The following is a 24,688-nucleotide window of genomic DNA, read 5'->3' as shown; positions in this document are numbered from 1 at the left end:
TAAACAGGAAATAGCAGAGCGGTGCTGCTACTGCTGCTGTTACCATGGTAACAGCTGCTACTGCTGCTGTGACACGTCACTTCCTCCCAATGGCAGGAAGTGATGTGTGTCTCTGAGTAGTACGTCCGAATGAATGCATATTACTGATATTTACTCAAAAGTGTGCCGAACTTAAGTATACTGTTTAGTATGGCATTTCGGACGCACCGCATCAATCCACACTAATACATTTCTCCGGAATGAGTATGGATAGTACATAGTATACTATTGAGTACGAACTAATGTTTCGGACGCAATAAAAAATCTCACATACTGTTTTTGCTACTCATTAGGGTGGAATTATGGGATTTCGGACGCAGCCAACGTTCCCTCAATTTAGTCCTGAATCTTGTTTTTTTAAAGATCTCTGTTCCTTTTAAGTTATACTTGCTTTCTCTTTTTTCAAATCTTTTCTGAATGTTGATTGGTAAAGTTTTCTTATGAGTTTTAAACATAATTTGCAGAATACTATAATCTACTAATTCATGAAATTTCAACAATTTTAACTGAAGGAATAATGGATTTGTTGGATCTCTATATCGTTTTCTACTGATTATTCTTATGGCTCTTTTTTGCAAAATGAAAATTGACTGAATATATGTTTTACAGGCATTTCCCCAAACTTCAACATGGTACAGTAGGTCAGATATGGAACAATCATAGTGTTATATAAAATGAATAATGCTTTGTTGTCCAATGAATCCTTTACTTTGTGTAACAGAGCAATTGTTGTCAATTTTAATCTCAAGGGAAAAAGTGCAATAATAAATTCTTCTTAAGATGAGAACCAGTTACCTCTCCTTTCCACTTCCACCTAAGGCTAAAGAAGTTCATTTTAAAATAATGAATGAGGTTTATCCATGTAATGACTTTTTACATAAAAGGTTTAATTCAGATTTGAATAATTGTACTTTTTGTAACGCAGACATCGAAACCTAAGAGAATCTTTTTTTTTCTCTTGTAGCTTAACTGGGACCTTTTGGGATGCTTTCCAATACTGGATAACCTATAATGATCAAACCATTCCTATTCTTACATTTGAAAGTATTAAAGTTGGTTTACAACTGGAGGACAAAAAAATAGATTTTGGAATTAATAATTTAATTATATTGGCTACATTTTTTATTCATAAATGTCACTTTTTGAAAATTAAAAAAGCCCAGCATCTTCAGAAGTATCTTTGTTCCGTAATTCCTGACTGATCACTTGCGTTTATTTATTTATTTATTTATTTATCGTTTGTTTGTTTATTCCTTTTCTTTCTTTTTCGCTGGGTATCTTCTTTGTTTTGTTTGATGAAAATGTTCTTTTGGATTGTATAATGTGCCTTGTTTTTTTGTAAAATCAACGAGAAAATAAAAATAAAAATGCAAATTTTAATCTCAAGGCACTTCCTGATTAAATAAAATTTAAAATAAATAAAATAAATGTGTTACCCAGACAAGCCTGTGCCCACCATAGATATATATAAAGGCCTTTATATCTATGGTGCCCACACTGAGAGTGTAGTTGCGTCTTCCGACCGCCAGGTGGCGGGCAGCGCCACCGGAGGGCAGGAGAAGAAGACGGAGACGTAAACAAGTGCAGAAGGTAAGGTCGCTCTGTCGACCCTTTAATCCTCCTCTAAACCAGTAACCAGCGCATAAACTAGTTAAACCTCAGCGCAAATGTCTGGTAGCAAACCTCTCGGGAACCAGCATCCAGCTCACAAACTAGTTAGACCTGTAGTCGCGATGCATTTACCTCTAGAATCACGCAAAACCCATATATCGCAAGGAAAAACCCCCATAGAGCGCTGAGCCGTACGTCAACGTCTCCGCCATATTGGATGTGGCAAGACTGCGCTGTAAACTAATACAAGTAAATGGACTTATTTTCATAAAGCGCCTTTCTACAAAGAAATAAACGTTTTACGTCTCATTTATTCATTCACACACGCACTAATATACTTGGGAAACAGTTAAACACCAAATATAATATATTTAATTTTCTCAGATGGCAAAAATAAGAACTTTATTGATCCCACATAGGAGTAATTCATGTTGTATCAGCTATAGAGAACAAGGTAGTGCCGAAAGACAATATATATCCCCCCTCACAAAAATAAGAAAAATAGAGAAACATATTTTCTCATCAACAAAACAAATTAAAAAAATTTCAAATAACAAAATAACATATTTGAACCATTTTTCAGACAATAAAATAACTGAAAAAATCTGAAAAATGGTTCAAATATGTTATTTTGTTACTTGAAAATTTTAAAATATGTTTATGTAAAATATGCTTTAGCTATGTTTAGCTGATATACCATGAATTACTCCTAGTTTACAGCGCAGTCTTGCCACATCCAATATGGCGGCGTCGTTGACGTATCGCAGCAGCTCCGTGGGAGGAGGAGACATGTCTATGGGAAAAACCTGCAACGGAAACACATACAGTTCAGTTCCATGCTAGAGCAGCATCTAGGATGAATAGTCCAATAGTCCAACATTTCACTTGTCAGCACCACTCAAGGTGACAAAACTTATTATATGATTTTTGAAAAGATCCATGTCTGTAAAAATGATATTCTGGTATGATAACCTTCCTGAGTGGCAGCTGTATCATAGTTACCACCCCCTTCAGAAAATTACATTTTAGAAGCTGTTGCATATCCTGGTTTAGACTCATGTACAGGATATCTGTCAATGTTTCACTATATTGTCTTTGGTATCATTTTAAAGGGGACCTTTTAAAGCATTCATTCAAGCTAAGATGTGAATCTTTCTGACCAACATAGAGGTCACTGCAGCTCTTTAAAGGGGACCTATTATGAAAAACACGTTTTTTTCTTGTTTTAACATATATAAAGTGGTCTCCCCTCACCCTACCAGCACAGGGGAGACAAAATACCATGAATTTCTGCAAGGTGTCTGACCCCCGCCGGACAGAGTCCCCCAGTGTCACGTGATTTTTTTTTTGAGCCGATTAAAATCTGCGCCTAGGGTGACGTCACCCGAGGCGCAGAGGTTCGGCCTCCGCTGCTGAAACCACGCCCACAACCAGCTCTCTCCGCAGGCTGGAGCGGTCTTTCCTTGAGCCAGTCGGACACGGCGCCGCGGCGGAGCGGATCCGGGTTAAATCATCCAGGTTCCCGGGTGGTTTGGGAGCTGGGTCCTCGGGGGTCCGTCCCAGGTCAGATCAGCTTCACCCTCAAAGATTTTCAGCCAAATCTGTCGGTTTGATCACCGGTAACGGGCAATGCGCAGAGGATGCGCCCCGGAGCCGATCTGTGCGCCGGGCACCCGTCGCACAGCATCCGCCCGGCAGATCCGGCTGAAATTCCGCTGGTCGGTCCCCGGGAGTCCCTGCTACCAGTCCAGGCGGGTTCCTGCGGTCCCGGCCGGTTGGAACCGGTCAGATTCCCCGGTTAAAGCCGCGGTGATGCGCGCTGCTCCAGCCTACTTCCTGGTCCCAAAGCGGGGTCCGACCGACTAAATTGTCCAGATTCCCAGCCGCTTTGGGAGCAGGGATTTCTGGGGTACGTCCCAGGCTGGACCAGCTTCACCCTCAGCGAAATCTGTGGGTTTGATCACCGGTAACGGGCGATGCGCCGCGGAGCCATGCACCGGGCGCCCGGCGTGGGGTTGCGGGGCCAGCGTTCAGCATCCGCCAGGCAGATCCGGCTGGAATAGTGCATAAATGTTATTTATATACAACTCATATTTAATTTTTTTTAACAATAAAGTTGCCATTTGTGAAAATTCAGTGTTGTAATTTATTTACAGGCTCGGGCTGCTCTGGCGGAGCGAGGTTTATTCTCCTCCCCTGCTACACGTCATTCAGGGAGCCAATCAGCACAGAGCCTCATTATCATACCCCCCCCTTCCCTTAGAATGGAGCGCAGAAAAAGAGGTTAGAAGCGGTAAAACTAGTGACAGGGCCCACAGGCTGGATTTCTGATTTATGTAGAAAAAACAAGCTTTAGATTGTTTTTTCAAGACATTCAAGGCCTGTTTAAAACATACATTAAATGCCATAATATGTCCCCTTTAAACTATAAACAACACACATTTTTACACCATCTTAGCCTAAAGGATATACTATCTTTTTTTCCCTGTGTCATCTAGGAACAACAGAGACACAAAATACAAAAAACTGGAATACTCACAGGACCATAAGGATTCAGGAAATGTATAATACACCCACACATCTTAGCTTGAATGAATGGTATCATTTTAAAGGTGACCTTTTAACCTTCCTTTTTCCTTTCGATTTTAATCTTGACATTTTGATTTTTTCTCGACATTTCGACTTTTTTCTCGAAATTTTGACTTTTTCTTCGACATTTCGACTTTTTTCTCAACATTTCGATTTTTTTCACAAAATTTTGACTATTTTCTCGACATTTAGACTTTTTTCTCAAGATTGTACTTCAACATTAATCTTGACATTTCGACTTTTTTCTCGACATTTAGACTTTTTTCTCAACATTTCGACTTTTTTATCGAAGTGCATAATGAAAAAAAAGATCTTCCCCCAGTTCTAACTAATATAGAAACATGCAGCATGTGTTGCCTTCATTCTGAGGCTGATACAAGACTTTTCATTTTTTGCGGCTCCAGACATATTCGTTTTTTGTGTTTTTGGTCCAATGTGGCTCTTTCAACATGTTGGGTTGCCGACCCCTGGTCAAGCATGTGTGATGTGATGAAGATGCCGTTGTTTTCTGTGCTGAAGGACAGTGGGAGGGACCACCAGTGCAGGAATGACGTCAGCAGCCGCTCCAGGTGCGTTTGCTCTTGCGACCGAGGCGAGCTGCAGGTCAGGAGAATGCAGGCGAGATCTTCAGCTTCACCTGTGAAGCAGCAGTGATGTCTGTCCACGCCCTGCTGCGCTGCTCCACCAGGTAACAGCACACCTGGCAAGTTCTGGATTTAAGAATAAGGGACATTGTCCGTTGCTGTCCCACCATCCCCACCGAGGTTACATTTTAGGACAGGTTTACAAGAAATCTAAAATAACTACCTGTCAACCACTTACAAACTACAATTAGGTGCTCAGCCCGGCCTTTGTTGATACTGGCCACGGTTACATGATGTTTTTTAAATCGGAATTAATTACTCTGAATTAAATAATTCAGAATTATTATTTTCCTTTGAGTTTACATGGAAATAGTAATTCTGAATTGAGGTTTACATGTAAAACACGTTTGATGGTCTTTCTCCAATTCCTCTTCAGGTCTGGGGGTTGGGAAGGTTCTGATTGGATAGGGGGGGGACTGGAAGTTAAACTACCGGAAGAAAAACTAACTTAGACACTACAACTTTGAAAAACTCACAATTTTGATGTTCTGTTCTTTTAATTATTTCCAGGTCCTCCAAGCTATTTCTTAAATAAATGGTCTCTGCTCTTGACCAGCGTTTACTGCGTGCTGCATCTTGAAACTTTGTTTGGAAAACCAGCCCAGCAGGAATATAAACGTCATGGAGACAGACGGGGGAGGGAACGAGCAGAAAGAAAGACCGGAATTAATTTAAAGAGGAATGAGTGTAAACATGATCTGGAATTATTCTATTGGGATTTAAAATCGGAATAAACCAGCCACTTACTTCGGAATTCAGTCTAATTCGGAATGGCCATTTTCATTCAGAACTAGGTGTTTACATGGTCATTTTTACTCATTTTAAATCAGATTTAATTAATTTAATTTTAATTCTGAATTAAAGAGGAATTAAACTTCCTGTGTAAACGCACTGGCTGAGATGCTGTGGACATTCCTACAGTCAGTCCGAAAGTATTCAGAACGCTTCACTTTTCCCACATTCTTTTATGTTACAGCCCTATTGATAATAGGAATAAATTCATTTTTTTTCTCAGAATTCTACACAAAATACCCCATAATGATAATGACAACATGAAAGAAGTTTTGTTATGATTTGTATACATTTATAAAAAATAAAAAACTATAAATATCACCTGTGCATAAGTATTCAGAACGTTTGCCATGAAGCTCAAAATTGAGCTCTGGTTCATTCTGTTTCCACTGATCTCTCTCAAGTTGTTTCTACAGCTTAATCGGAGTCCACCTGTGGTGAATTCAGTTGATTGGACTTGATTTGGAAAGACACACACCTGTCTATATAAGCTCTCACAGTTGGCAGTGCATGTTGCAACACAAACCAAACATGAAGTCAAAAGAATTGTCTTCAGACCTCCCAAACAGGATTGTTTCGAGGCACAAATCTGGGGAAAGGTACAGAAACATTTCTGCTGCTTTGAAGGTCCCAGTGAGCACTGTGGCCTGCATCATCCTTAAATGGAAGAAGTTTGGAACCACCAGGAATCTCCCTAGAGCTGGCCGCAGCTTAAGCTGAGCAATCGGGGGAGAATGGCCTTAGTCAGAGAGGTGACCAAGGACCCGACGGTCACTCTGTCAGAACTCCAGCGTCCCTCTGTGGAGAGAGGAGAAACTTCAAGAAGGACAACCATCTCTGCAGCAATCCACCAATCAGGCTTGTATGGTAGAGTGGCCAGGCGCAAGCCCCTCCTTACTAAAAAGCACATGGCAGCCCGACTGGAGTTTGCCAAAAGGCCCCTGGAGGACTCTCAGACCATGAGAAAAAAAATCTCTGGTCTGATGAGACAAAGATTGAACTATTTGGCATGAATTCCACGTGTCGTGTTTGGAGGAGACCAGGCACCGCTCATCACCTGGAGAACACCATCCCTACAGTGAAGCATGGTGGTGGCAGCATCATGCTGTGGGGGTGTTTTTCATCAGCAGGACCTGGGCGACTAGTCAGGATTGAGGGAAAGATGAATGCAGCCATGTACAGTGACATCTTGGATGAAAACCTGATCCAGAGTGCTGTTGACCTCAGACTAGGACGACGCTTCATCTTTCAGCAGGACAACGACCCAAAGCACACAGCCAAAATATCAAAGGAGTGGCTTCAGAACAACCATGTCCATGTCCTTGAGTGGCCCAGCCAGAGCCCAGACCTGAATCCCATCCAACATCTCTGGAGAGATCTGAAAATGGCTGTACACCGACGCTCCCCATCCAACCTGATGGAGCTTGAGAGGGTCTGTAAGGAAGAATGGGCAAAACTGCCCAAGAATAGGTGTGCCAAACTTGTAGCAACCTATTAAAAAAGACTTGAGGCTGTAATTGCTGCCAGAGGAGCTTCTACAAAGTATTAAGCAAACGTTATGAATACTTATGCTCATATGATTTCTTGTTATTTTTATTTTTAATAAATGTACAAAAGTCGCATCAAAACTTCTTTCATGTTGTCATTATGGGGTGATTTGTTTAGAATTCTGAGAAAAAAGATGAATTTATTCCTATCATCAATAGGGCTGTAACATAAAAGAATGTGGGAAAAGTGAAGCGTTCTGAATACTTTCCGGACTGACTGACTGTATGTATGTAATTCCTTTAATAGAGCCACAATGAAAACAGGGAATTAAAGCCCATATATTTATTTTAAATATTTTCAGTTCATTTAAACATAGATGTCTTCAAGTGAAACATTTACATTTTTTTTTTAATTTGTCATTTCCACTCATGTGGCTCTCTGGCGTTCCTGACTGATGACACAGACGCATGTTTCTGTTCCTCCACCTGGTGCTGTTGACGGACATCGTTCTTCCCCCGTGAGAGCCATAAAATCGCAGTTGTCAATCTTTCAGAACGCGTAACTGTGCCTGTCCTGCTCCTCTTCAGGAAAGTAGATTAGCTATCCCATTTCTTTGTATTATAAAATGGTAAATTTACGGGGACATACTGATACGGGAGGACGGCGGGAAAGAGGGGTAAAATACGGTTGTTTCCTGGCCGAAACGGGAGACTAGCAGGTCTGGGTAACCCCGGATGAACAGGGGTCTGTTTCACAAACGGGCTCCAACAAACTCTGAGGCCACGTTTACACATAGCCGGGTATTTACAAAAACAGATATTTCCCCTCTACGTTTTTGAAAAATTTCTTCATTTCCAGGAACCTGCATAAATATCTGTTAAGGTGCTATGAGCAGCCAAACCTACAGGGGGCAGTGCACTGCAAAAACTCAAAATCTTACCACGAATATTTGTCTTATTTCTAGTTAAATGTCTCATTTTTAGTCAACAACTCTCATCACACTTAAAACAAGAGTCATTACCAGAAAAATAACTTTTTATTTGACAGTTTTCACCTGTTTCAAGTAAATTTTCACTTGAAATAAGGAGAAGAATCTGCCAGTGGAACAAGATTTATCTTCTCATTACAATCAAAAAAAATCTGTATGCCGAATCTGACACCGAACTTTATGATTTTACCGTTTAACATTAGCTACCCAAAAATCCAACATTACCTGATACAAAATGGGAACCACAAATCCACGTTTTTGTGTCTGGAATCCAGTTGTTTCTGTGAATTGCAGCGATCCATTTGTCTCTCTTATTTATATATATATATATATATATATATATATATATAAAGCTTATTTTTCGTCAGTTTGTAAAACGATAACTCCGATTTCTTGCTAAATCTACGAGTACAGTCGATCACACAACAGCTCTTTCCCATTTTAGATGTTTTACAGTTGCTCAAACTGAAAGTTTACGCTGACACTCAGTCTTTCTGACACTCAGTCTTTCTGCTGTGAAGTCACATCTGTGACGTCATGTTCATTCCCTCTCTAAGAGATTCTCCTGTTTGTTATTTGGGGTTGTTACCACCAGTGACGAGGACTTGCTTTCCTCTTGAAATCACTTCATCCATGAGGTCTCTGCACCGCCGTTTACAGCAGCTCTGTGTCTGTGCAGCTGAAAAAGTGGATGGACTTTCGTTAGGGTTAGGGTTAGTTGTGAGTAGCAGCACTTCAAGTGTATGTTTCTAAAAGGGATTAGCCTCTAAAATGAACCGTTTTGTTTCTTTTCTTCCCCTGCAGGGCGCAGAGGACGTGTGTGGTGTCATGTCTGGTCCAGCAGAGAGCTCTGACCGGCGCCGAGGCCGTCAACGCTCTCAGACCTTTCTACTTTGCTGTCCATCCAGACTTCTTCGGTCAACATCCTCGAGAGCGGGTGGGTCAACAAGTCCACGTAATGGATCCAACAAGTCAGGATTTAAAGTTTAACATGTAAATCTGCTGTTTTTCATGGGCTAGATGACAAACCACAGATGACGTAGTTGAACATTTCCTCCTTCCTAACGCAGCACGCCATGACACGTCTAGTTTACAAACCAGAGCCGGAAGAGCTCTATCTACAATAAACTTTGTCGTCTCAGTGTTTCTGAAATTCTGGAAATGTCTTTTTCTTTCCAGGAAGTGAATGAGAATTCACTGAAGAGATTGAACGCTTATCTAGAAAACCTTCAGAAACCTGTAAGAAGCTCAGTCCAGCCACTGAAGCTCACCTTTTACATCAAAGACACGAAGGACAGCAGCAACGTACGGCCGGAGCTTCTCCCTTCAGGTACACGTTCCTCCGTGCTCCTTATCAACCTGCTGACGGGTTTTGATTAGTGCCTGGGAAAAAAATCCATATTTAGTGCCACGGCTGCGCCACGTGGCACTCCTCCTCCATTGAGATGCGCAAGCTCAATGGAGGAGGAGTGCCTCGTGCGCAGCACGAGGCACTCATACTATTGCTCAGGCTTCTTTATTTATTTATTCTTCCGTATAAACTTCGGCGCGTAACTTGTCCCGCAGCTTTGAGAAAACGCGAAAAGTAAAAACGTAGAAACGTGCGCCTTAATCGGGAATCGATGGGTATGACTTTTATTAGCGATTGGCGTGCACATTTTTGCGCAACGTGCACAAACGTGCGCTTTTTGCCCCATCCGGAACGCATTGCAAGAAGTTTGGGGCCTCACCACTCGCACACCGTTGCTCGAAAAATTCTGAACCGATTTAGAAAGTTGTAGACCCTGAATTTAACTACAGTCCTGTGGATTTTCAGAGCGATGGCACAAATAGTTTTTGCACGAAGTGCAAAAACATTTCCAAATTTCCAAACTAATGGGGAGAGCATTTTCCCATGTATTCCTATGGCGCCATTCAAAGCGGATGGGAAAATGTCGAGAAAAAAGACAAAATTCACCTTTTTTCAGAGTCACGTATCTTTCTCATACTTGCACGTAGAAACGTCATTCAAACTTCAAAACGGAGGAAAACTTCTCTTCTCTCTCTAAACCCCGGACAGTTTTTTCCTAAAATGTACACTTTTCAAGATATGAGCCCTCAAGCGAGGTCTGGAAATCACTTTTTTTCAAATCTAGAGCACGGGAGTCAGTTTGCTAGAGTGTAGTTACACTGAAAAAAAAACATGATTTCTTATTTGTAACTCGAGGTCACGGCCAAACCGTAAAAGGTAGACAAATCATTTTTGGTCAGAATATAGACATAGGTGTTGTGATTTATAAAATGTGACTTTCACAGGCGTGGTGTGCACAAAATTTTAACGGTGGAGCCAACAGACACGCCAATTCCTGTCTGTCTCTTCATTGACTCCCATTTTAAATGAAGTTTTCTTAAAAAAAATCTCATTTTTGTTTTCGAATTGCCGTTACTAACACATTTTAAGGAATATCTGAATAAAATTAAGATTGTCAGAATCTTCCGGGTTCTGTCTCTCTCACGATGTCTTTGTTTTTCTTATAGGAGCTACAGTTTGATTACAAGGTGAAGTTATTTGAGGCTTGTCCAATCCAAAAAACTAGCTGAGTCATTCCAATACAATATACACTACCATACTTCCGGGTCATGTGACCCAGAACTGGTCACATGACACATCAATGCAGACTTCATAATACTTTACCTTGGATAATGGAGGAATCTGAACCCTGACCTTACATGATCCCCATTTTATTTTTATAGGATGTTAGTGTTATTATGGGATGGCAGGTGTTTTTATAGGATGTTAGTGTTATTATGGGATGGCAGGTGTTTTTTTAAGGTTTTTAGCGTTATTATGGGATGGCAGGTGTTTTTATAGGATGTTAGTGTTATTATGGGATGGTAGGTGTTTATTATGGGATGGTAGTGTTATTGGTGTTAGCGGTCCCGTTAGCGGTTCTGTTAGCGGTCCTGTTAGCGATCCCGTTAGCGGTCCAGTTAGCGATCCCGTTAGCGGTCCAGTTAGCGACCCCGTTAGCAATCCCGTTAGCGGTCCCGTTAGCGGTTGTTAGCGATCCCGTTAGCAATCCCGTTAGCGGCTCGGTTAGCGGTCCCGTTAGCGATCCCGTTAGCGATCCCGTTAGCGGTCCCGTTAGCGGTTCCGTTAGCGATCCCGTTAGCGGTCCCGTTAGCGGTCCCGTTAGCGGTTCCGTTAGCGGTTGTTAGCGGCTCGGTTAGCGATTCCGTTAGCGGCTCGGTTAGCGGTCCCGTTAGCGATCCCGTTAGCGGTTCAGTTAGCGGTTCCGTTAGCGGTCCTGTTAGCGGTTCCGTTAGCGGTTGTTAGCGGTCCCGTTAGCGACCCCATTAGCGGCTCCGTTAGCGATCCCGTTAGCGATCCCGTTAGCGGTCCCGTTAGCGATCCCGTTAGCGGTTCCGTTAGCGGTTCTGTTAGCGGTCCTGTTAGCGGTTCCGTTAGCGGTTGTTAGCGGTCCCGTTAGCGACCCCATTAGCGGCTCCGTTAGCGATCCCGTTAGCGGTCCCGTTAGCGGTCCCGTTAGCGGTCCCGTTAGCGGTCCCGTTAGCGGTTCCGTTAGCGATCCCGTTAGCGGTCCCGTTAGCGGTCCCGTTAGCGGTTGTTAGCGGCTCGGTTAGCGATTCCGTTAACGGCTCGGTTAGCGGTCCCGTTAGCGACCCTTTTAGCGATCCCGTTAGCGGTTCAGTTAGCGGTTCTGTTAGCGGTACTGTTAGCGGTTTCGTTAGCGGTTGTTAGCGGTCCCGTTAGCGACCCCATTAGCGGCTCCGTTAGCGATCCCGTTAGCGATCCCGTTAGCGGTCCCGTTAGCGGTCCCGTTAGCGGTTCCGTTAGCGGTTGTTAGCGGCTCGGTTAGCGATTCCGTTAGCGGCTCGGTTAGCGGTCCCGTTAGCGGTCCCGTTAGCGATCCCTTTAGCGATCCCGTTAGCGGTTCAGTTAGCGATCCCGTTAGAGGTTCCGTTAGCGGTTCTGTTAGCTATCCCGTTAGCGGTCCCGTTAGCGGTCTTGTTAGCGGTTCTATTAGCCTATTTCATATTTTCTGTAATAACTTTTGAATGGTTTGACATAGAGAGTCATGGGTGGTGTCAAATGACTAAGTATCGAGTCCTTGACCTTCATGGGTGAAAATAAGCCCCGCGATCATCCGGCAGTAGTCCGTGGCACTTCAAAATTTCCCGGGAATTTTGTCTAGTTTGCAATATATTGTTGCGTTCTCTGTCGCAATAAATAATCGATGAACTGATGGCAAATATCGATTTTTATTACAACACACATAATGGATTTACGCGGTTGTCACGTTGGAAACGTTGGAGTCTTCAACTGATGTTCAGGATTTTATTAAGTTCCTTCACACCGTAAGAGCCGCAGTAAAACAGATATTCATCTTACAACACACTTGTTTTGGGAGAAATCTCAATTAGGTTCTAGGAGTGGTCGGCTGTACCAAAATGAATCAGACACACACTCGCTTTTGCTATAAGATATGAATACATTTATTAGCAAAAAGCAAGCATTTACATAGAAGACATCCAGAAAACCAGCAGTTTGCTAGGATAACTCTGCGTCATGTTACCCCCCGCAAATGGCAGAACAACATACAATCATCACAAGGGGCCTGGCCTAAAACTCTTACCTCGACACAGAACTGGGAGAGCCGGACAGTCCAAGCAAAGAGCAGCCATCAACCCGCCGGGCGTCCTGCACTTCGACCCACGGCAGACTCTCGCCGGCACTTCCGGCTCTCTGTCTTTTATACCTTTCTCGCGGAAGGGGTTGCCCCTTCAACCCCCGCCTGCCAGTTCTCACGCTAAGGCCAGGTTCACACGGGAGTTCTCCCGTGCGAACCAAGCGCTTCTCTCACAGTTTACAATAATACTAAACAGCAGGTGCAGACTGTGTTTTGGGAATTCAGGACATCTTCAGGACACAAAACATATTTTTTCTCCCTTCAACACTTCAAACAAATATTTACAAACGTATTCATTGACAACATTACCTTTTTCCTCTCTAACTGAGACACTATAACAAAAAAATCTGTTGAAATCTCACACACGCAGCAAAAAAAACGTACAAAACCTGTTAACTGCGATGCAGGATATCCGCTGTGAACATTCAAAATAAAAGTCCCTTTCAAAATAAAGTTCTCCTTTCAAAGGATCTTCATCCTTTCAATTAAAGACAGGTGCTAAAATAATGTAAATCATAAATATTTATACAAGAGAAATAACTGAATAAAGAAATGACCAAATAAGGGCAATGGGTCCTTTACAGGCAGTGAGGTAATATGCAAAATTAAGTTTCTTACTGACTTTTCAGTGTTAGAAACAAAGCAGTGCACTGTCCTGGTTTGTATAAAACATGTTATTAATGTTCATGCACTTTAATTTGTCCAGCTGTTCAGTGTTTACATTTACAAGCCTAGGAGGCAGTGAGGCTCTAGATCAGGAGTCGGCAATCCAAAATGTTTTAGAGCCATATTGGACCAAAAACACACAAAACAAATATGTCTGGAGCCGCAAAAAATGAAAAGTCTTGTATAAGCAGAATGAAGGCAACACATGCTGCATGTAGCTATGTTAGTTATAACTGGGGGAAGAATTTTTTTTCATTATGCACTTCAAGAAAAAAGTCGAAATTTCGAGAAAAAAAGGCAAAATGTTGAGAAAAAAGTTGAAATGTCGAGAAAAAAGTCAAAAGTCGAAACGTCGTGATTAAAAAGGAAGAAAAGAGGAAAAAAGGAAAAAAAAGAATAAAAAAAGAAAAAGGGAAAAAAAGGGAAAAGAGAACAAAAAGAAGAAAAAAAGGAAAAAAAAGGTCAAACATTTCTGAAAAAGCTCCAGGAGCCACTAGGGCGGCGCATAGAGCTGCTCTAGAGCCGCAGGTTGCCGACCCCTGCTCTATACAGATGTACTTTCTTTGTACATTGTATAAAGTTTTGGCATTGAATAAATGCATAACTACAGATGTTTTCCTTTTTATGGGTATTTTTTATTTTTCAGTCACATATATCGTGATATATAACGTTGATGAAATTTCTTACAATATTCGAACATCGTAGATATAGTGTATGGTGATATTATCGTTATCGTGGACCACATATCGCCACAGTATTGAATCGTGAGTTACCCGTGTCGCCTAGTTTTGATGTTGGAGATGTAAAAGCGTGCGCCTGGTTGGCAGGTTTCCAGGCCGTGAGCTTCACCCTGCACACCAGCGACGTCCTGAGCACCGTGATGAAGGTGCTGGCCTCCTGCAGGTTACCCGTGGAGCACGTGAAGGACCTGACGGGACGTTCGGAGGCGTCTAAAGGTCCGTCTAAGGCAGGGCTGCCTTTCTACAGACCAATCAGATGGGATAAGAGCTACTACAGCTTCACAGGCTTCAGGGACCCTGAGATGGAGCTGCAGCAGGCCAGCAGAGTGGAGCCCACACTCGAGTTAGTACCAGACCTCTCACCTGGGTCCTGACGGGGGTTTCTGATGTAGGACCGGTAGTGGTGGGGTTGAAACAGAATACACAAACGATGAACCACAGCGGTGGGCACAGGGATTCAAGCAGGAGTAGAGGGTCTGCATTGACGTCACTGGACCAGCCCCCTTACTCTAACTGAGTGGCAAAAATAGCTGCAACTAGTGGAGAAGACGGGATAACAGCTGATTATCAGCTTAAATTAAAGGCAGTTGGACTTGACAGTGACCCGTACAGTTACCCCAAGAACCAGTGGTCCATGGACATTAATATTTGGTACAGTTACCAAGAACCAGTGGTCCATGGACATTAATATTTGGTACAGTTACCAAGAACCAGTGGTCCATGGACATTAATATTTGGTACAGTTACCAAGAACCAGTGGTCCATGGACATTAATATTTGGTACAGTTACCAAGAACCAGTGGTCCATGGACTTTATTCTCATAATATTACGACTTTATTCTTGTAATATTACGACTTTATTCTCGTAACATTACGACTTTATTCTCGCAACATTACGACTTTATTCTCGTAATATTATGACTTTATTCTCATAAATTACCACTTTATTCTCATATTATTACGACTTTTTTCTCATATTATTACGACTTTATTCTCGTAATTTTATGACTTTATTCTCGCAACATTAGGACTTTATTCTCGAAATTTTACACCTTTATTCTTATATTATTACAACTTTATTCTCATATTATTACAACTTTATTTGTTGTTTTTTCCAGTGATGAGTCTTGTTTTAAGTGTAATGAGATTTTTTTTTACTAAAAATGAGAAGTTTTAACTAGAAATAAGACAAATATTCTTGTTAAGATTTTGAGTTTTTGCAGTGTAAGTATTTAATTTAAGAGTAGCTTCAGTAAACAGTAATGTTTTCAGGCCGGATTTAAAGGAGCTAACAGTTTGACAGACCTCAGGTCTACAGGAAGTTTGTTCCACCGGTGAGGAGCAGAATAACTGAACGCTGCCTCACCTTGCTTGGTTCTGGTTCTTGGAACCACAACAAACCAGATCCAGATGAACCTCAGGGGTCTGGGAGCTTCATAGGGACTAACAGATCCAGATGAAGCTCAGGGGTCTGGGAGCTTCATAGGAACTAACAGATCCAGATGAAGCTCAGGGGTCTGGGAGCTTCATACTGGTCCCAGTGGATCCGGTAGAACCATGATTCCAATCATCGTCAGTATTTTGCCTCCGTCCCCTGGAGTCCGGTGTAATTTGTGTTAGTGGTCTCGGTCTGCTCCGGAGGGTTTGATGTTCTCTTCTCTTCACTAGTCTCTGGCTGAGGAACAACGAGCCGCAGGCGACAAAGAAACACCAGGCCAATGTTCCCCGGAGGGAAGAGCTGAGCCGGCTGACGGAGGAGCTGGCTCACAGATTTAACCTGGGGGGAATCAGGTACCTCCATCCCTCTACACTCCAACACTGGACAGGTTCTGGCTCTTAGAAGTCACACGTTAACTCTGATGATGAATGGATGAATTCGTCTGCTTAGACCAGGGGTCGGCAACCCAAAATGTTTTAGATTCATATTGGACCAAAAACACAAAAAACAAATATGTCTGGAGCCGCAAAAAATGAAAAGTCTTGTATAAACCTTAGAATGAAGACAACACATGCTGCATGTTTCTATATTAGTTATAACTTGGGGAGGATTTTATTTTTTTTTCATTATGCACTTGCACTGAGAAAAAAATTGAAATGTCGAGGACGAGGCCTAAGTTTCATCAACCATAAACACATGTAGCTAATGACCCAGTCAGGAATTGGTTAATAAGGTGATATAAGCAGAATAAAACACATTCAAAAGTTATTAGAAGTCAGGCTTAAAACTTGAGACATAAAAAAACGGGGAAAAATAAGAACTCCAAGCGGGAACTGCTCTGTTTTTCTCTCATCCAAGGATCCCTGGGCTAAAAAAGGTTGAAGACTCCTGGATTAAACCATGTACCATGTACTGCACTGTGGACTATAAGCCGCACCTGCATACAAGCCGCATCAACTCTATTTTTAAAAAAATTATTAAAAAAAGATATACAAGCCGCACCTGCATACAAGCCGTCTCCGCTCTATTTAAAAAAAAAGATATGCAAGCCTCAGATATTTATGTTGTTAGATTAGATATTTACTACATGTACAGAAGGATGTTGATCTGTAAATGATGTACATGTTTGTACCTAAATAGATCTTTCCTAACAGTGTCTTTTAACACGGCAGCAACTTTGCTGATTAAAACGGGACAAAACCAAGAGAAAATAACCAGTATTTATTTATTTATCTATTTATCTGTTTGAAATCTGCTTCTACTTTATCTGCTAAAGAAGTAGCGTATTCTTCTTTGCATTTATTTTGTCTTAGTTTTGATTCTAATTCCGGTTAGAGCGTCCCGAGTGGTGGAAGAAAAATCCACAGAATAGAACATTGGTATAAGCCGCATGGTTGAAAACCTATGAAAAAAGTAGCGGCTTATAGTCCAGAAAATACGGTAGTCTTTTCAACGTCTGGAAGCTCTTTAGTGTTGCCTGGTAGGGGGGGTTTCATTGCAGATACTGAAGCAGTAATGTTGATGCTGGGATGTTGATGCTGGGATGTTGATGCTGGGATGTGATGTGATGTGTGTAGGTGGCAGCGCAGCTGGGGTGTGGCTCACCGCTGCTCTCAGCTGCAGAGTCTGAGCCGGCTGGCCCAGCAGAACCCAGAAGACTTCATCCACCTGCAAGGTAAACACATTTCAGCAGAAAGGAGACAAGATCTCTGGAGTTAGTCTGTCAGCTGAGCATCCCCACATCCTGCTCCACTCTCTCTTTACCTCTCGCTTCCCCTTTCACTTAGCTTTGCTCTGCTTTTCTTGACCTCTGTCTCTTATAAATGAATGAACTGAATAATACGTTATGAACCCCCAAGACAAGACTAGGCACACTGCAAAAACTCAAAATCTTAACAAGAATATTTGTCTTATTTCAGGTTAAAATGTCTCATTTTTAGTCAAAAAATCTCATTACACTTAAAACAAGAGTCCTCACTGGAAAAATAAATTGTTATTTGACAATTTTCACCTGTATCAAGTAGATTTTCACTTAAAATAAGCAGAAAAATCTGCCAGTGGAACAAGATTTTTTTGCTTGTAATGAGAAGATAAATCTTGTCCCACTGGCATATACTCTCAAATTATTTTGGTTAAAATTACCTTTATTTCTTTTTAAATTGGAGGACCCCCTGCAGTACCTCCGGTTGAAGACCCCTGGTTTAATCAATTTATTAAAAAATTACATATAGGTGCTTCTACAGGAGGAAAATGCAGGGCATTTAAGAACCTAAATATCAGAGTAGTTCTAATAATGTCCTGTATGTGAATAAAAAATTCAATAAAGGTATTGTTAAAAACTGTTAGTGATCTGTGCGCCCTCGTGTCTCCAGGACACACCGTGGTGTTTGCTGACCAGTCAGGGATGAACGCCTTTGGCCACGTCCTGCTGGGAACCATGGACGTCCACCACCAGTGGACCAAGGTGACAAAAAAAATTCCGTGTGAGCACCACGGATATTATACCTATGCAATTAGCCATAAAAATGAATTAAAACAAAACAAAAGTCATGTTTTAACCATGGTTGAGCACTATAATTTCATCATAGTTTAGAAATTCCCCATTCATAATGAGGGAGAGGTGTGATGGACGTTCAGGATCCCGACTCGTCACTCTATGACAGTGGTCCTCAACCTTTTTTCAGTGATGTTCCCCCTGTGAAATATTTTTTCAGCCAAGTACCCCCTAACCAGCACAAAGCACTTTTTGTAAAAAAAAAGACCTAAAACAGAGCCCTGTGCCATCAGTAACTGATTTATGAAACATAAAAATATTGCTGCTACGCTTCAACCACGACTCCATCGTTGGTCCAAGTGATTGACAGGTGAAGCCAGGTGATTGACAGGTTAGGTGGAACCATCCTGGTGTGGGGGATACTCTGCGGTTTTAGGATAATACGTTGAATAGCCTACTCCTGAAGATAACATTCATTTTATGAATTTAGACTTTTATGTTATGTATTGTATGTATTTATATTTTACTCAATTATTTATGAAATAATTATTTTTAAAGGATTTTTGCATGGATGCTACTTTTTAAATATATGTATATTTTAAAATCTCACGTACTCCCTGGAGTGCCTTCACGTACCCCCAGGGGTACGCGTACCCCCATTTGAGAACCACTGCTCTATGACGTAGAGGGGACGCCCAGAGGGAATTTCAAACGGCGTCAAACGGTTGACGAAATGAGAGAATGGCTAAAATAATGAATTTAAATATCGCCCCTCTCCACTTCCTGGTTCAAAAGCCATTACAAATGATATTTTGTGTTTTGACGACGCTCTGGTTAAGGTCTGGTTAGGTTAAGGCACCACTTTTCACCACACTGTTGTGGTTTGTGCTAAAAATAATAAATTCACATCAGTTATGCCCCCTCCGTCGTCATGGCAACAGCAAACACGGTTAAATACTCGACGTCAAAACACTTTTAATACATCATCAAAACACCATTGAAACATCAATAAAACACTGTTAAAACAGCGTTAAAAACATGCTCTTACAAACTGACAGTAACAAACAGTAACTTGCGGTTACAAAAACTCATAACTAAGCTACTATAATAAATAATATTATATGAATAATAATAATGTAATAATAAATAATCAACCAAGTGGTGATGAAAAATACCACTAAATAACATTTTAGAAACAAAAATAATAATATTAAACAACGTCCATTGAACTTCCAAATCCGTGTATAGGCCAATATCACGACAACAGATCCCATTGACTTCGCATCGGTACAATTTCCGTGGTGCTCACATGGAATTTTACCACTTTCCGTGCTGGTGCCACGGAAAATATTGGTAAGAGGTCGTGGGCATTTCACGGATTTTTGTTTTTTAATTCGGAATTAATTATTCAGAATTAAATAATTCCGAATTAAACTATTTTCCTCTCGAGTTTACATGGAAATAGTAATTCTGAATTGAGGTTTACATGGAAAACACGTTTGACCGGCTTTATCCAACCCCAGTGTGGAATATAAGCGTCATGGAGACAGACGGGCGAGGGAACGAGCAGAAAGAAAGACCGGAATTAATTTAAAGAGGAATGAGTGTTAACATGATCGCAGAAATATTCTATTCGGATTTAAAATCAGAATAAACCATAATACAAATCTTTTAAAAATGTCCCTTTTTTATGTCCTTGCTTTTAGCATTTAATGCACTTTCTGTGAAGCACTTTGGTTGCCGCTCAGTCATTTGTATATGTGCTATACAAATAAAATTTGACTGGACTTTGATTTGACTTTAATAAACCAGCCACTTACTTCGGAATTAAGTTTAATTCGGAATGGCCATTTTCATTCAGAATTAGGTGTTTACATTTTTTTTTTTTCATTCAAATGTTTATTTGGAACAAAGGTGATACATGTTATACAATATTGCATGCTTACATCATGTCCCTTTATTTGATATAAATAAAAGTAAAATAAAAAGAAGACAACTCATTCATAAAGAGAGGGAAAAGGGGGGGAAATAATAAAGGGAAGGGGAGAAAAAAAGTAAAAATATTAAAACTAAAATTAAAATAATAAAAAATAAAGGAAAAGAAAAAAAAATATTTCTCACACCTTTTTTACCTGCTCATAGCAATGAAAATGGAGAGGGTAAAAGGAAAAAAAGAAGAAGGAAGGGGGACTAGCTACAAACATGTTCACCTGAAACAATATAATACTTGAAACATCACAGAGTCAAAATATTAAAAACTTCCATGGTTATTTTGAATCATTTTAAATGGGATTGAATAACTTCCTTGGTTTGTGCCGGTGGTGCAGCTGTTCCAGCAGCTGCCCAGCTACCGCAGCCTGCAGCAGCAGACGGACTGGCTGAAGGAGCGGATCAGCCTGCTGCTGGGAGGAGCCACGGTGGTGCTGGTGGAGAGACTGGGAGCAGAGCAGCTCATCACCGAGCACTACAGCCTGCTCAGCTGCTTCCACAAGCTGCTGCTGGCCCAGCGGCTCAGGCTGCACCCCCGCAGTCTGCACGACCTCACCTTGATGCTGGAGAGGTACGTACCTCAGCTGCAGCTGCTGCTGCTGCTGCTGCTGCTGGGACTGTCCTGGAGGGTCCTGGAGGGTCCTGGGACTGTCCTATAGTGTTTTGGACTGTCCTGGACTGTCCTGGAGGGTCCTGGACTGAAAAAACTCAAAATCTTAACAAGATTTTTTTTATTTTATTTGTCTTATTTCTAGTTAAAATGTCCAATTCTTAGTCAAAAAAATCTCATTACACTTAAAACAAGACTCATCACTGGAAAAAAACAACAATTTTCAACTGTTTCAGGTAAGATTTTCACTTCACAAAAAAAACGGAAAGAAAAAAAAAAAAAAAAGAAATAAGTAGAAAAATCTGCCAGTGGAACAAGATTTTTTTTGCTTGTAATAAGAAGATAAATCTTGTTCCACTGGCAGATTTTTCTTATTTCAAGTGAAAATTTACTTGAAACAGGTGAAAATTGTCAAATAACAAGTTTATCTGGTAATGACTCTTGTTTTAAGTGTAATGAGATTTTTTGACTAAAAATGAGACATTTTAACTAGAAATAAGACAAATATTCCTGGTAAGATTTAGAGTTTTTGCAGTGTGGACTGTCCTGGGACTGTCCATCTCTGTCCTGTATTCTCCTGAGCCCTGCCTGGTGTTGAGGTGTGTGTGTGTGACACCAGCTGTGTTTGTGTCCGTGTCAGCGACCGGTCCCGGCCCCGGCTCCATGAGATGGGACACTTCATCGTCTCCAGCACCGCTGACCCGTCCAGGCTGCAGGTGTTCCTGCAGAGCCACGCCCCCGAGGCCCGGCACCGGACCCAGCGCAGGAAACAGTGAGTCAGAACACAGAGCCGGTCCATCACGGTCCTGTCCCGCTCTGAATCCATGAGAGCTGCTGGTCATCAGCAGGGCTTCAGGTTAGGGAGGCCCCCATTTTAATTTGTGTACTTGCCGATACCGAGTACCGATACCATACTTCTACCACAAAAATAACTAAAAATACAATGAAAAATATAATGAATTGGAAGACAGGTTTTATTTGCAACAGATAAATTCAATAAAAATAAATAAAATGAGTAGTATAACTATTTTAAACAAAAAATAATCTTTCTGTGTAAATCTGTGAAATCCTTGGCCTTCTCCAGCTGAGCTTTAGCGCCGCCCTGGAGCTCCCTGGAGCTTTTTCAAAAATGTTTGACCTTTTTCTCCCTTTTTCTTCTTTTTTCATTTTTTTTCTTCCGTTTTCCTCTCCTTTTTAATCTCGACATTTCAACTTTTTTCTCTGAATTTTGACTTTTCTCGAAATTTTGACTTTTTTCTTGAAGTGCATAATGAAAAAAAAATCTCCCCCCAATTATAACTAATATAGAAACATGCAGCATGTGCTGCCTTCATTCAAGTTTATGCAAGACTTTTCATTTTTTGCGGCTCCAGACATATTTGTTTTTTGTGTTTTTGGTCCAATATGTTCATAAACCTGGTGCTGAAGAGAGAATTAAAAAGGGAACTAGACGGGCTATAAGGAACGACCAGATCTACCAGGAGCTCTGTCTCTTCATAGCTGCTCACGGCTCCAGCTGACTTTTCAGCACCGCAGAGATAAACTAATTTAAAAAAAAAGCGTCGCCGCTTGAATCTTCTCTCACTCTCATTTTTTAACTTGATATCAAACACAAGCCACAGACCCAGCAGCACATCTATCATATCCTCCCCTGTGTGCTGATGTGTGTGTGTGTGTGTCCAGGCTGCAGGCTGCAGAGGATGCAGCGGTGGACTCCTGCCTGCAGGTCCTCTCCCTGCAGACTCTCACCAAGGACCCCAACGTGAGCTGCAGGCAGATGGAGTCGTGCTGCCGCCGGCTGCTGGAGCTGCGGCCCGCGCTGCTGCAGGGCCTGCACCTCTGCGTGTCCCACTTCTACTCCGTCCTGGAGGACGGGGTCGTCTGCGTCCCCTGGGACTGGAAGGGCTGACGGGGACAGGTGCAGAGACGTTCTCACAGGAACCAGCTGAAGCTCCTCCCTGAGCCTGAATACAACACGTGTGACACTCTGACCTCCCTGAGGTTCTGCTTTAGTCCAGCAGGAGTCCAGAGGTGCAGGAACCAAACCTCAAACCACAACCCCAGGAACCACAACCCTTGTGTTTGAATAAGCTGCTGTGTTTGTGCTCCTTTAGAGGACCAGTCTGTGTTTAGACCAGTCCACCAGGACCAGGAACTGGAACCACACTGCAAACACTCAACATCTTACCAGGAATATTTGTCTTATTTCTAGTTAAAATGTCTCATTTTTAGTCAAAAAATCTCATTACACTTAAAACACGACAGTTTTCTCCTGTTTCAAGTAAATTTTCACTTGAAATAACAAAAATCTGCCAGTGGAAAAAGATTTATCTTCTTATTACAAGCAAAAAAATCTTGTTCCACTGGCAGATTTTTCTACTTATTTCAAGTGAACATTTACTTGAAACAGGTGAAAATTGTCAAATAACAAGTTATTTTTCTGGTGATGACTCTTGTTTTAAGTGTAATGAGATTTGTTTGACTAAAAATGAGACATTTTAACTAGAAATAAGACAAATCCTCTTGTTAAGATTGATAGTTTTTGCAGAACCCTGAGCTGAGTTTTGTGTTTGCTGTGTGAAACACGGAGACCCGCTCCGATCCCTGCTGGTTCCCTAGTGTCACGTTCCTCATACTGTATTCCTCTAGAAACACGAACAAAGTTCTTTCTCATTTGTCATGTGACATAAGTCAGTCATAAAATAAACTTTTATTTTCACAATTAACATGATGAACAAGTTAATATATTAAAGTTATTTTTCCTTGAGGTTTGTGGTGCATTTCCATCCGAGTTAGAGTCCAGGCGCTGCGTCCAAAATGCCGTACTAAACAGTATACTCAAAAAGTATACTTAAGTTCGGCACACTTTTGAGTAAATATCAGTAGTATGCATTAATTGGGACGTACTACTCAGAGACACACGGCACTTCCTGCTGTTGGGAGGGGGAGTTGTTACCATGGTAACAACTCCTGTCACAGCAGCAGTAGCAGCTGTTACCATGGTAACAACTCCTGTCACAGCAGCAGTAGCAGCTCTGCTCCGCTCTTTCCTCTTTATCCTGGCCCAAACAAGATGACATTTCTCCTTTCTCTCCTTCGTAAACTTTGCAAATACATCTACCCACACAATAATGTGATAAATGATGAACTCATCTGGTTAAAATCTTATGGAAACCAAATTGAAATCACACCTAATTCCTCACATTTTAATTGTAGCGTGATGGTGTTTCTGCTGCAGCTTTGCTTGGTACCAGTAACGTTATCCTCCATTTTTGTTGGTTGCTAAGTATCTGTGCAGCACTTAGCAACCAAACAACGCTGCATTGCATTGTGGGAAGTTTCTGCTTAGCTAGTGTCCGTCAATCCATACTTGGGCTGTGTCCGAAATCCCATTCCCTGATGAGTATGTGAGATTTTTTAGTGCGTCCAAAACATTAGTACGTACTCAATAGTAAGTAAGTAAGTAAGTAAAGTTTATTTATAGAGCACCTTTCACAGACATTTACAGTCACAAAGTGCTTTAACAAGAACAAAATAAAACAAGTCAATTATGATCAATAAAACAATTCAGGAACCAATATTTCTAATAAAATAAGACAACAAATAGAATAGACAATATGGAGTTAACAATCAACACACAACAATTAATCATTCCAGCTGTGGAAAAGCCTTTCTAAAAAGATGAGTTTTTAGCAGTCGTTTAAAAATGTCCACAGAATCAACTGTTCTTAAGTGGAAGGGGAGCTCGTTCCATACCCTGGGGGCAAAACATGCAAATGCTCGATCACCTTTGGTTATTAACTTTGTCCGAGGGACAACCAACAGAGCCTGGGAAGAGGATCTCAGTGACCTTATGGGAACATATGGCGTTAGCAGGTCAGACAGATAATTTGGTGCCTGGCCATGGAG

General features: G+C 41.5%; 1 protein-coding gene across 2 annotated transcripts; it reads left to right on the top strand.

The window, feature by feature from the left end:
- Positions 1 to 1,605: 1,605 nt before the first annotated feature.
- LOC133424549 (T-cell activation inhibitor, mitochondrial-like) lies at positions 1,606 to 23,530 on the top strand. Of its 2 annotated transcripts, XM_061715226.1 has the most exons (11): positions 1,606 to 1,629; positions 4,759 to 4,927; positions 8,956 to 9,088; positions 9,331 to 9,481; positions 14,336 to 14,591; positions 15,917 to 16,039; positions 17,264 to 17,361; positions 18,059 to 18,150; positions 20,508 to 20,740; positions 21,420 to 21,551; positions 22,463 to 23,530. In XM_061715226.1, the coding sequence occupies exons 2-11, from the start codon at positions 4,893 to 4,895 to the stop codon at positions 22,686 to 22,688; spliced, it is 1,479 nt and encodes a 492-aa protein (XP_061571210.1). In that variant the 5' UTR covers positions 1,606 to 1,629; positions 4,759 to 4,892; the 3' UTR covers positions 22,689 to 23,530. The 2 variants fall into 2 exon arrangements, with proteins under 2 accessions (XP_061571210.1, XP_061571217.1); XM_061715233.1 differs by lacking the exon at positions 1,606 to 1,629 and having other exon boundaries at positions 4,756 to 4,927.
- The last annotated feature ends 1,158 nt before the right edge of the window (positions 23,531 to 24,688 follow it).

The sequence above is a fragment of the Cololabis saira genome, chromosome 3 (assembly GCF_033807715.1).
Source record: "Cololabis saira isolate AMF1-May2022 chromosome 3, fColSai1.1, whole genome shotgun sequence".
In the NCBI taxonomy this organism is placed as follows: Eukaryota; Metazoa; Chordata; class Actinopteri; order Beloniformes; family Belonidae; genus Cololabis; species Cololabis saira.
Note: the sequence above shows the minus strand (reverse complement) of the source record. Positions and strands in the feature narration are given on the sequence as shown.